Here is a 13,701-nt window from a genome sequence, read left to right on the forward strand (position 1 = left end):
TGTCTTTTACACGGTGAGCTTTTCAGAGCATGATCATGCATACTAAGTTTATGTGAAATATGTAAGACAACAGACATCTCAGGGTTTCTGTTTTTTTAAGCCATTATCTTAAGAAAGCAGTAGTAGTAGCAACATGTCTGGTCATCTGGAAAATCAGGTCTTTCCCATATCTCTTTTCTGTGTTTACAATAAAGATTAAAACTTTTCAAATTACTTGGCCAGAATAATGTCTAATGTAGACCTATGTATTGGGTTTGAATGGCAAAGTTTTGGTAGCCGGGTGGCTACAGGGGTGGCTTCTGTGAGAAGCTGCTAGAAGCTTCCCCCATGTCCGACAGAGCCAATGCCAGCCGGCTCCAAGACGGACCCGCCGCTGGCCAAGGCCGAGCCCATCAGTGATGGTGGTAGCACCTCTGGGAGAACAGATTTAAGAAAGGGAAAAAAAGTTGCTGTGGGACAGAAACCGCAGCTGGAGAGAGGAGGGAGGACATGTGAGAGAAACAGCCCCGCAGACCCGCAGGTCAGTGCAGAAGGAGGGGGAGGAGGTGCTCCAGGCGCCGGAGCAGAGATTCCCCTGCAGCCCGTGGGGAAGACCACGGTGAGGCAGGCTGTCCCCCTGCAGCCCGTGGGAAGGACTCCACGGTGGAGCAGGGGAGGAGTGAGGAGTCCTCCCCCTGAGGAGGACGGAGCAGCAGAGACAACATGTGGAGAACTGTCCCCAACCCCCATTCCCCGTCCCCCTGCGCTGCTCTGGGGGGGAGGAGGGAGAGAGAACCGGGAGTGAAGTTGTGCCTGGGAAGAAGGGAGGGGTGCAGGGAAGGTGTTTTAAGATTTGGTTTTATTTTTCATTATCCTACTCTGATTTGATTGGTAATAAATTAATTGTTCCCCAAGTCAAGTCTGTTTTGCCCGAGATGGTAATTGGTGAGTGATCTCTCCCTGTCCTTATCTTGACCCGTGAGCCATTTGTTATATTTTCTCTCCCTTGTCAGCTGAGAGGGGCAGTGATAGAACAGCTTTGGTGGGCACCTGGTGTCCAGCCAGGGTCAACCTACCACAACGTACTTCCTAGCCCATAATAAAATTTACAGTACTATATGATAAAAACTGCAACTTTATTGTAATAACATGTTACGGGAAATCAGATTAATGCAAAAAACTGTATCAAGAATAAAATGTCAGAAGCCCCTGTTGAAAAGATATAAATTCTACCAAATAAAAGTCTTATAAGTATTTCCAGGGAGCTTGAAAAAAATGGCAATGTGAAGATGACATGTTTACTGTGTGTCAAATTAAGCTAAACGGAACTTTCTCTTCCAGGTCACATGAATCAAAGGAATGAAACGGACAAATGGATTAAGGCTGACACGCAAAACGGGAAAGTATGTCTTAAAAGCCAAAGCTGGATCCAGTCTGTCAAGCTGAAGAGTTCTTAAAGGTGAAATAGGCCAAAGAGATTAAATCAAAAAATTGTAATGGAACATTTCTGTAAAATTATGAAACTTTGTTGATATATATTCTTAATATAAGAGAGAAACAATATTAAAAATGAGGGCGTTTTAACCCAAGATTTGCCCTTGACAGTGGCTGGTGCTTAACAGGTCTGGTTTACTCTTAGTGCCTTTTAGGAATGATGAGGTCTTTCATATTCAGAAATTGTATAACTTGACCCACTTAGCAGGTCAGTTTAAAAGCTGGTAACTTTCAAACAGAAGTTTGGAGCCATCATTTAAAAATAAAAAGCATTTTCAACATCTCATATTTGAAAATATGAAAATTTACTTCCAAGATGACAATGCTCTGCAAGCTATTTTATATTTTTGAATTAAATGTCTCAGTACTGTGGGAATTCTGCTGGTTTATGCAAAATGCAGAGAATTTTCTTCAACCAAATAATTTGTATCATGGATAGGATAAAACCACTGTCAGAACTGTAGTTATTTGGTCTTCTCGTTTGGTGTTTGACCCCTAAGCAGTTTCTGCCTTCTCAATGGGTACTGTACGTGTAAAACTACTTACATGAAATGACAAAACTTGCTCTGTGTCATCCTGAACCACTTGTTTGTGGCTAGAAATAAGAACTCTAGCTATGTCTACTACTGTTCGTCTGCAAAGAAAAGCTTTTACAATAAATACTCAAAATTGCAATGGATCTGGCTGATTTCAAGAAGGAACACTCCACCAACTGGACTTCAGATAAGAGTCCACATGAACATTCCCTTAAAGCAAAAGCTGCCCAAGAATGGAAGTATTGGCCTAATAAATGAGAACTGTAATCTCTTTGTTTGCTACATTTCCAGTGACTTACTGTCAGCCTCACATGAAAGCATGGCAAGCTCTTTGAGGCAGAGGAGGGAGGTGAGGGAACTATGTATGCCCTGCACAAGGGCATGCATGATTTTGTGGAGGATTTCGTGTAATAGAAACACACAGTACAGTAAGTGGAGCTTTTAAAAGCCTTTCCATACATATATATGGCACCTTATAAAAGAAGTACTGAAATCTGTGTTTTTAAACTGAAACCTCAGAATTCCTGCCAACCAAGTGGATAGAGAGTAGCAGAGAAGAGTTCAGAGTGTCAGCTCAGGTTTTAAGTTGTGTATACGTGTGTATGTACTTTAGATCATGATGGTATGTTATGAAATTAATTTCTTTCCCACAGGATTCCCCAAGACATATAACTGCCCCTGGCTAATGGACTCAAGGGCACCATTTTTACTATAATTCACGGTGCTTAAAAACTCCACATTCTGTTTGCTGTTGTGTGTACTGTTTGTTTGGATGAGGTGGGCTCTGATGTGTATGGCAAATTATATGTATTTTTAATATAAACACTAATATATAAAACATTACTAATACTATTACTAAAAGCAATGTGATATTCCTAGTTATTAGTAATTGTTGCACTTTTAAAAGGTACAAAATTAATGTTTAATGGTTTTAGAGTTCCTGGAAAATTTTTGAAACTAATGATTTTTGTGCACTGCTGCAGACAAAGTGAAAGAAGCACCTCTAAATTCACACTGCATTAAAAAATAAAAACAGTGTAGTAGATATTTCACAAAATCGAGTCCATTTAATGGTTCCATTATTCACCCAGAATACAAAGCCTGTCAACCTCTGTGATTAAGGTGGTGCTTTTTGGGACTGATGCATCAGCAATTTAAGGGACAAGGTAGTAAGAAAACATGTTATTTCTTCCACGTTCAAAAGAAAGCAAGCTAAGGCGTTCATATTCTAAAACTAGCTGGAATTAAACATTAGGATTGTTAGCTACTTGCTTAAAGAAGTTAGAATAAGCCATCAGGAAAATTGTGCTACCACTAAAGCTACTCTGATTATATTTTTTTCAAGCTAATAAACATTGAGACCAGCTAGAACGTCAAGAATGAGCTGAAGACAAATCTTTGGGAGTTTCCCCAAAGGCATTTGAGTAATATCTTGTTCTGCTATAATGAGATGAAAGGTACTATTCTCTAGACAAGGAAAGATCAGTGGATTATCAGTAATTAGGATATGAATGGCAAATCCCATGTGTGTCTTTTTTTTTTTTCTTGTCCATTTGATGAGAAGACATGTTCTTGTAACTGGAGAAAATTTATCCTTTAACACTCTTTTCATCCATGCTACTTTTCTTTTGATTCTCCTGACTTTCTCAGCTGCCAGCCAGCCTGGAGTTCTGATCTGCAAATGTAAATATCAGCTCACTTAGGGAGTTGAACTCAGCCTGAGAGGCTTTTATGAGAATTAGGGCTCTGGGTGCACAAGTGACTGTTCAGAAGTAGAGAACTGTGCTTAAACGTGCATGTCTAGTTGTGTATTAAGGAATCAGTCGCTACTACCTTTTCATCATTCTTCATTGCTCAAGAACACTGTACTTGATGAGTACCAGCCATGTCAAGTGTGAAGTTCTGTGGGAAGTCAGAGTGTTTATGTCCTGGAGAGGACCTTCATGGCAAACAAGAACCCCAAACACACACAGATTTATTTATTGCTTACTCTGCACAGGACTACAAAAACTTCTCATTATTGAAAGATGAAGACAGCTTGAATCAACATCTGAAAGTTAGCAATGTTTCAGTGCGGCTGTCTTGCTTGAAGGCATACACACTCCTGCAAGAAAGATTTGCAGTGCTTCCTTACTAATTCAACAAATGGCCTTTTATTAAAGTATGATTAGTTTTAAGAAAAATAATAACAGTGTTCTTTTCATGCTCTAGTGAAAATCCCTTGAACTGTAGATGTTGTGCAGTTTCTTCATTTTTCATTTTGAAGAATTTGTTTATTCAGGCTCTGATGTGTGTTTTTTGGTGAAGGTGAGTATGTTACCATCCCGGTCATATCCAAGCCAGGAAGGAGGGTCAGCATCATTATGTTCTTGTTTCTCCAATTTGGCTGTATATTTCCAGACAGCTTGTCTGTAACAAGAGTTAAAAAAAAATTACAAAAGTAAAGAAAAAAATTTTGCAGAGGCTGTTTCTACAAAGAACACTAAAAGCTGTTTAATGAGCAAAAGTTCCTTGTTCTAGCTGAAGCTATCGATATTATAAGAGGTGTTGTGGAAACTAAAAAAGAAGATAATTAGTTAGACCATAGAGTCACAGAATAAATTATGTTGGAAGGGGCCTCTGGAGATATTTAATCCTGGTCTTGCTTTAAATGGATCCAACTAGACCAGGTGGGTCATGGCTTTGCCAGCTGAGTTCTGAGTATCTCTAGGGATGCAGGTTGCACAGTCTCTCTGGGATCATGTTCAAGTGTTTGACTTGACTAGCCTTCTGACTAAAAAGTAGTTTCCTTGTACCTAATCAGAACTTTACATATGCCACTTGTTCTATCAGTGCAACTTTGAGAACAGTCTGGCTGTGTCTTCTCTTCTGTATCCTCTGATCAGAGATATAGACAGCAATAAGGTCTCCCCCAGCCCCAGCCTTCCCTTCTTGTGGCTGAGCAAAGCAATTCTCTCAGCCTCCCTTTACACATCATGGGCTCCAGGCCTTTAATGGCCTTGGTGGCCCTCATCTGCACTTGCTCTAGCGTGTCAGTGTCTGTCTGGACTGGGGAGCCTAAAACACAGATTTTTGGGACTGAGGTGGCAATGCCATTGGAATAATAGCATTGCTTTTTGAAGACAACATAACACCAAACAAAATAAATAAAACAGTTAGATCAAAAGATGTCTCAAAGTCTCCAGAGTGGTTTTTCATAGCTATATAGGAAGGCTATAGTCACTGTTTCTTTCTTTGAACAGTCTCTGTGGAACCTCAAAGTATTTCTACCCTTTCCTGGTTCACCTTCTGCTTTCTTTTTGGCTAACCTCTCCACTTGTAGTTATCTTCTGTCACCCACCTCTTTTTAAAGTGTATTGTTTCTGAAACGGAATTGGATACGCAAAGGGCAGTGTTACAGAGCCTTACTGTTACCTGCACTGGCCCCAAGCTCGCCCCAAGGCTGTCTTTTGCAGCTTCTGTGATAGCTGAACCAGAAGAGAACTGCTTACGATGTCCAAAACCACCCATGATCCCTCTGATCTCCCTCGGCATTTTGTGTCCACTGCCCCTTTGCAGCGTTGGAACACAAAAACAACGAACTAGAGCAAAATGACACAAAAATAGGAGAAAATCAGGCCTGCTGAGTGAAACACCCTAAGAAGAAGTTGAAAAGTAACTCTCCCTCCTTTCCAGGCGGTATCAGTCCAGCAACTTTCATTGCCTTCCCAAGCTGAAGAAACTCAACTGGCCACTTTCAGTCTTTTGAATGTCTCTTTCTTTCCATCACTTCTGCAACTTGGCTGTCAGCCCGCTAGCAGCTGCGCAGAGCACCCGCCTCCCCCAGCCTTCCCCCATCGCTGGCTCTTGCACTCCAGAAGGCTCCCCTGGGCTGAGCGTACTCATGTGCTCATTGGAAAAGAGCCAGCTCTCCACATCTCCCGTCCTCTTCAGGAGATTCAACCTGATCTGGTGTGTCACAGCTGCAGCAAGGTAGCTTGTCTCCCTGCTGGCCAATTTCCTAAGCTTTGTAACAGAACATAATATATGGCATCCAGACAATAATAGAAAAAAAATCCAAATTAAAGTGGTCTGTTATCTGCCAGTAATGCTACTACAGTATTTTTTTTTCCCCAAAGTGAAAACGCTGAAGATGATGGTTACAAAAGAGGCAGACACACACAGCTGTAAAGCTTGCACCACCACAGTAGGAAAGGGGAAGCAGGGAGGGGTGCAAAAGGGACAACATTAGTGAAGCAAGGAGGGCTCCTTTTCAACTGCTGCAGGATACTTTTTTTAAAAATCTAACACTGACACACTGTATGAACCACATCCACACAAGGCTGTATCTGTTTTTATATTAGGGAGGCCTGTGCCATTGAGGAATGTGTGCACAATTTATATGAGCTATAAGTTCTAAGCTATAAAATAAAAAATCAACTCATCCAAGTCCAAATTCCTGTTTTTCATGGAAACTGCAATGTATGGTGGCTGTCTGAAGTGTGCATAAGGGGAGCCGTTACTATTTTTTGGAAACTCATGCTGTCCCATGCATGGAGCTACAGTTGATTAGTTTGCCAGAAACAGCCATTCATTAGTCATCAACACATGGCAAAACAGATCATTTATTTAAGATATACTGTACTATGATAGAGCCTGCTTGTTTATTTATATAGTGTCTTAAATGAGCACACTGATGAATAAAAGCGGTTCAGCAAATAATTACAATTATCTTTCTTTGGCAAAGCAAATATCTCTTGGTGTAAGTCAGACAAAAGTACTGGCCCAAACACATAGCTTGAGCAGCACCGGAATATATAATTGACTCCTTACCCAAAGTTTCAATCCCTTTTACTAAGAGGGGATAGCTAGGAAATTCAGTTCTGCATCACGCTCTGAATTCTGAGCCATTCCAAAATTCAGACATGTTTGACTGGGTCCATCATAATAAAAAGCAGAGGTTTTGAAAAAGGCTTTTTGAGATGAGGTTACAAAAAACAATCAAGAGGAAAAGGTAATGGAAAAGAAAAACTTAAACATGGAAGAACTGTTTATAGTGCAAATGCAGGAGAAATTAAGCCGAAGAGGCAGGTGGAGGCATGCAGCTAATGGGAAAAGCAGAAAGCATCCTGCAAGCATGCTCCAGGTTACAAAAAGTGATAAGACTACGTAAAGTCTGAAGTATTCTGAGGTCTATGTCAGCTGCAGCAGTTGTATCATTTTATGGCATCCAGTTCAAGTACATATGATGGCTGAAACTTGGCACTCCAGGAGCCTCCATATCACTTCTGAAGAGCAATTTACAGTCAGTGAGAAGACAATGAGATATTTTTGTTGCTTCTTCAAGAAAAAACTTAAGAGTAATTATTCTTAGTCCTTTACCAAATCATGTGTAGGCTGTCTTCATTTCCAATTACATGTTGTGTTGGACTCTCAAATCATTTCTACCTTGAGACCTGAATATTTGGATAATGCCTAAGAAATCCTGCTTTTTCAAGAAAACAAAGTTTTTGCAATCTCATTTCTAACCAACAGCAACCATCAGAAAACACAACAATTTAAAAAAAAAAAAAACAAAAACCCAAATCAGAATGTTCTCCCAATGTCAGATGTATTGTAGCTATTAAAACCCAATGTAATTTCTGTTTAAAAGGCAAAAATTTTAATAGTATTTGTTGATGACTCACTTGTTAACAGAGTAGTCATGAATTTAAAAGAAATGGAACTGGTTTCATGTTAGTGCAGACAAGAAAGAAGAAAGCATTTCATTTTGTTCTCAAACAACAGCTTTTGGTGGAACCAAACTTACAGATGAGATGCAATTTGGTGAGAGCACAAGGCTGGCTGGCTTCTCAAGGCAATGGCAGATTTCCTTTCTCATTTTGCACCCAGAAACGTTAATGGAGAGCCACACCCTTCTCAGCACTGCACCTGACTTTAAATGGTACTTGTGTTTTGAAATTTAAGGAGAATGTTTTACAGGGATGAGAAGTGTTCCTCTAAAGATCCCACTGTGTTATTTCTTGTAGGATTAGTCCCAAGTGAATCACAGTCAATACAACCTTTTCCTACAGAAGCCACATTTTCAAAAGCAGTTAGTTAGCTTTCTTTTCCTCTAGCAGAAGAAATCAATTGTACCAGTATCATATACTCCCACAGGTAGATTATCCATGATTCTTTATGGCATTTAGAAACAGGATTAATTGAAAGGTCACTAGCCTCTGGATACAGAAATATGCAGCAGGGTATCAGGCCACAGACCTTTTTTTCTCCTAACATTTAATAAACCTGGACCCAGGCTAGTATGTTGGCAAATGTAATCTCAAAAGCTACCTGATACTGGAAAGAATGGACAATTTATATGCTCATAACTGTTTCCTATGAAGCTGCATTGGACTGAAACTTGAAGAACTTTGTGGCTCCATATGTTTTCTATTTTAATCTAACGAAATAGTAAAAATAAAACTTTGAAAAAGATTGTGACACAATACAAGAGATATGCCTCAATATTTGCAAGGCTCAGTCTATTAAGAGATGACTGCTAGGACTGGTTACCATTTAATAATTAATAAATGGGGAATTCCTTTGGTAAAACGAAGTATACATGATTTATAGATTTTGTAGGGCAACTTTAAACTAAAAATGTATTTCTTCTATTGCTTATTTAGAACCTAAGCCACTAGCATGTTTAGTTCTCCAGATTAATCTGATTTTTACATAGATGTCCTCTTCCATCTCCTTAAACAGGGAACGAAATGTCTCTGAAATGTAGGTTTGACTCCTGCAGAATGTAAATTACACCCAAAACCAGCCTTCTCCTCTACATGCTGTGAAATTCTAAGAACCTGAATAAGGTTTTAAGAGTTAGTCTGAAAACAGAGAATGAAGCCCTGCTCATTTTTCTGACAATCTGTTGCTTATTATTCATTACTAAAAATATACAGGTTGTGAATGAAATACATACTTGTATAAAAATATATTGTGACATATTAGTGACAGTATTGTCATTGCTTTTGATGTCATTGAAAAGCTACTGCAAGACTAACTGTAGAATCACTGCCATATTTTACTGTGCTTTTGATGTAGTTATTGGCAGAAGATAATTTTTTTTCTCATCTTTGCAATATTGGCCTTTAATTACAATAAAAAAAGAGTTTTCTAAAGTGTGACACATACAAGATGTGGAATATATCTGAATCTAGCTGTGAACTCCCTTTTATTTTCTGAATATCACTCCATCTAATGACAATTTGAGAGTCTTATTGAAAAGCCACTCTGATCTTGATGTGGTCAGTCTATTCTGCAACTGCCTAGGTCTAGGGAGGCCCTTCAGACCTCTTGGAAGGAACAAGCAAAAAAAAATCTTCCTTGCTGGATTATTCTACTTGATCGATCCACCTGATGATAGTTTTTTGTCCCAGACTCAAATGGCACGGGATAGGAGTTTCCTATCATTGAACATATGGTACAAAGGGTTAGAGACTGAGGCTGGCAAAGAAAAGAACCAGCCACCGTCACATACCTGCAAATCAGGCTCAAGAAAGTAAAATTGGCAAAGTTTGCCTAGTTCTAAAAATCACCAAAAGGGCAAAGATAACACTGGGTGGAGATGTGTGTCTCATGGTCGCTTTTTTGTTTTGCAAAGATCTATAACTCTCTAGGGCTTTCTTCACAGTAAAAATAACTGGTTGGGAAATTCCTTGGCTGAGTCATAAAAGTTTAATCAAGACATTTGGAGAACCCATAGCATATGGGAGGCAGAGGCATAATCCTGGGTCATCCTGCAAAGGCTACAGTAATGCAGACGGTTTTCTGAGAAGTCATATCAGTGCTTTGATCATGGCTCACCCAACATGAATTGGAACTTGCAGAAATTTCTGTTCCTGCTACACCTCACTTCTACAGGAAGATGTATAAGCAACCAGAGCCTGAAAGGGACGGCACACTGTTTACTGCTCTAAGCAGAGATATGAAGTCACAGAAAAAGCAAATCAACAACAGTAATCTGGGGGTAAAAGAAAATCCCTTGAGGCTTAATATGAGAAAAACTGTAAATCAGAAAGTTATGAGGAAATAAAATGTATTTGAAATACCTTTTTTCAGAATGAATAGTGTAGTTCATTTACAATATTTTTTTCAATTACCACTTTTGCATACCAATCCTTCAAAACATTTTCTGTATCTAACACATAGTTAATTAGAAGTAGAGGTTTTAAGAAGGAAGTTCTGAGTCGACATTAAGAAAAATAAGTCACAGAGAAGTAAAGAAAATAAAAGTAATGACAGCAGAATTGTTTGTGGTGAGACAGAGGGAAATAAACCAAGGAGAGTTTGGAAAGCATGAAGCACACTGGAAATATCTTTTAAGTTATTAAGCATCTGCATTGGTCTTGTGGTCTCTAAAAGTGTCTATGAAACCCTGGAGTGGTTTAGCAGGGAGTGCACTATCTAATCTACAGTGGTCCTTTTAGAGTGGGGTTAGAGCTCTCCTAGTATGGATACTCTCTATATAAGATGGTATTATATATTTCTTACTCTCATAAAGTTTAAGTTACATACTCAGATATATCAACCATGCTTAAACTTTAGTTCTTTTCTAGTTTCAGTCCCTTTGGTATGTCTGGCCACTGTGCAGTTCTAGGAGCACAGCACCTGGTCTGTGATGCTCTTAACCCCCATGGACAGACATTGAAGCCACATCTTGAAGACTCGGAGCTGAAAACATGGCTCTAAACTCAGCTCTCCCAATTTTCAAGAAGGCTAAGAAGGAAGACCCTGCTAATTACAGGCCTGTCAGTCTCACTTCAGTGCCTGGTAAAATTATGGAGAAGGTTATTCTGGGAGTTATTGAAAAACATTTGAGAGACAACGCAGTCATTGGTCATAGGCAGCATGGATTCATGAGGGGAAAGTCCTGCTTAACCAACTTAATTTCCTTTTATGACAAGATGACCCATCTAGTTGACCAAGGGAAGCCAGTAGATGTGGTGTTTCTGGATTTTAGCAAAGCTTTTGATACTGTCTTTCACATTATCCTTCTGGATAAACTCTCCAGCACACAGCTAGACAAGTCCATAACATGTTGGGTGAGCAATTGGCTGACAGGTTGGGCTCAAAGAGTTATAGTAAATGGGGTTAAATCAGGCTGGTCATCAGTCACCAGTGGGGTTCCCCAGGGCTCAATTTTAGGGCCAGTGCTTTTAAATATTTTTATAAATGATCTGGATGCACAAATTGAATGTATATTAAATAAGTTTGCCAATGATACTAAACTTAGAGAGAGATCTGGATAGACTAGAGAGCTGGGCAATCACCAACTGTATGAAATTTAACAAGAGCAAGTGCTGGATTCTCCACCTGGGACATGGTAATCCTGGTTATACATAGAAACTGGGGTACGAGAGTCTGGAAAGCAGCCCCACGGAAAGAGATCTGGGGGTTTGGGTTGATGGCAAGTCAAATGTGAGTCAACAGCGTGCCCTGGCAGCCAAAAGGGCCAACCGTGTCCTGGGGTGCATCAAGCACGGCACAGCTGGCCGGCCGAGGGAGGTCATTGTCCCACTCTGCTGCACTGGTGCGGCCCCACCTCGAGCACTGCGTGAGGTTTCGGGCGCCTCAGTATAAGAAGGACATCAAACTGTTAGAGTGTGTCCAGAGGAGGGTGACCAAGATGGTGAAGGGCCTCGAAGGCAAGACTTATGAGGAGCGGCTGAGGTCGCTTGGCTTGTTCAGCCTGGAGAAGAGAAGGCTGAGGGGTGAGCTCATCGCAGCCTGCAGCTTCCTCACGGGGGGCAGCGGAGGGGGACGTGCTGGTCTCCTCTCTGGTGACCAGCGACAGGACACGAGGAAACGGCATGAAGCTGCGTCAGGGGAAGTTCAGATCGGACGTTAGGAAAAGGTTCTTCGCTGAGAGGGTGGTCAGTCACTGGAACAGGCTCCCCAGGGAAATGGTCACGGCACCAAGCCTGTCAGAGTTCAAGGAGCGTCCGGATGATGCTCTTAGTCATATGGTTCAGTTTTAGGTTGTTCTGCGAGGAGCAGAGAGTTGGGCTCGATGATCCTTATGGGTCCCTTCCAACTTGAGATATTCTGCGATTCTATGATTCTAAACCTGATCAGAACTGACTGGCTTTGAAATATTGTGGGGAATCAGGAGGCTCGGCCCATTTATACCAGTGGGGAAGTTTCTACTTTGTGGTAGATTATCTGTTTTTTCCAATCGTAGATACATAACAAGTGTGTTTCACTTGTACTTCATGAAACTATGCTTGTAATACCTTGACTCATTTGCTGTAACCATGCTGCAAGGCCCACGTCTACTTCTGCTGTATACTGACATTCAGTCATTGAGAGACAGGCTCCCACAAACCCTCGGAGTGAGCTCAAGTACACGCTGTGATGGCTGAGAGCATTAGGCCCAGTCTGTTTTTGTCCCTCATGTTCCCATGTGCCCTCGAGGTGGTATCCTGTGTCTGCAGAAACTTCCCTAAGAGGATGTTGTTTGCCATAAAGATAAATGGGGTGCCTATTTCCCTTCACTTCTGGCTGACGCTAGAATATGTAGATACCCACACCAGGCCACAGGAATCCTAAGGCAGCAATGTGGACACCCCCTAGATAAAGGAGTAAGATGGCTCAAGCCAGATACCTAGCATGGCACCATGATGTCAATGAGAAAAAAAAAAAACCCTCATGTTTTGGGGTTTCCAACCACCTCTGAATTAAGATTAGGAAATATCCTCTTACTTACTTGGTAATATTTCTACAATACAGCATCTTGAGAATCTGGAGTTGTTTACAACCTTTCCAAAGATATTTCAGTGCTTTGTCAGTAAGATGAATGCAACCCGAGACATCCAAGAAGTGGAGATAATGGCAGGCTGCAGCCAAGTATTGGATACAGGTATCAGTCATCTGTAAATGAAGCAACAAGACACGCAGAAGTTAGAAGATTATCGAATAGTTGAAAGAAAAAACCACAGAGCACAATTTTAGTGTCTGATTTGTGGGAAAACTATGTTTTAAAATACTTTGTGGAAGTAAAGTTTCTGGCACAGCAGAATTCTGAATCTCTGCAAGAGGCTCTACAAGGACTGTCACTTAAATATCAGGAGTATATTAGGCATTAATTAACTGTGATTCCAGTACAGTCTAAAGTGTTATGGGATTGTTTTCACCTAATCAGAATGGTTTAACTTTCCCAACCTCGTAATTTTGCATGTAGCACATATAAGCCTTTAGCCTTACCTGCTATTGTATTGTTCTCGCTAAACTATTAAGTTGCACTTACAGTTTAGTTATATCAATTTTGTATCTCAGTTCTCTGTTACAAATGAGTGTCTCACACCAAGACCTTTTTAATGTATAGTTGTTTTTCTTTAGCTCTGAAGCACAGCTGCTTAGTTTCACCTCACAATTCCATTTTTCTAAACTGATATTCATTGCCATTGATGCTGGAAGGCACATTTGAGTCTTCAAGGCACATAAGCAGTCATGCAAGCTACTTAATTGCTCCACTGACCAAAACGGGAACAGTCAAGAATACATTATGCACATACTTTAATTACGTTGTTCAGTCAGGACCGAAAATCAAGAGGGGACATACTAAAGACCTTGTAAAGATACTTGATTAAAATCAGTGAAGTGGGATGGTGGAAAGAGAGACAAGGGTTTCACTTGCATTAAACAGCCAATCTCATGAGAATCTAAAAGG

General features: G+C 40.4%; 2 protein-coding genes across 6 annotated transcripts in view; one reads left to right on the forward strand and one right to left on the reverse strand.

The window, feature by feature from the left end:
• Window positions 1-3,054, forward strand: part of FAM185A (family with sequence similarity 185 member A) — a 48,869-nt gene extending 45,815 nt beyond the window's left edge. The window contains exon 8 of the mRNA XM_030013578.2: window positions 1,321-3,054. Coding sequence (XP_029869438.1) covers window positions 1,321-1,436 — 116 coding nt within the window. The 3' untranslated portion in view covers window positions 1,437-3,054. The remainder of the gene's footprint in view (window positions 1-1,320) is intronic.
• Window positions 3,055-3,973: 919 nt separating this feature from the next.
• The window catches only part of FBXL13 (F-box and leucine rich repeat protein 13), a 94,162-nt gene continuing 84,434 nt past the window's right edge, over window positions 3,974-13,701 (reverse strand). For all 5 annotated transcript variants that reach the window (XM_030013567.2, XM_030013566.2, XM_030013570.2 and 2 more), the window contains 2 exons: window positions 12,739-12,902; window positions 3,974-4,418 (listed from right to left, as the gene is read on the reverse strand). In XM_030013567.2, coding sequence (XP_029869427.1) covers window positions 4,283-4,418; window positions 12,739-12,902 — 300 coding nt within the window. In that variant the 3' untranslated portion in view covers window positions 3,974-4,282. The remainder of the gene's footprint in view (window positions 4,419-12,738; window positions 12,903-13,701) is intronic.

This window comes from Aquila chrysaetos, chromosome 5, assembly GCF_900496995.4.
Source record: "Aquila chrysaetos chrysaetos chromosome 5, bAquChr1.4, whole genome shotgun sequence".
Classification (NCBI taxonomy): Eukaryota; Metazoa; Chordata; class Aves; order Accipitriformes; family Accipitridae; genus Aquila; species Aquila chrysaetos.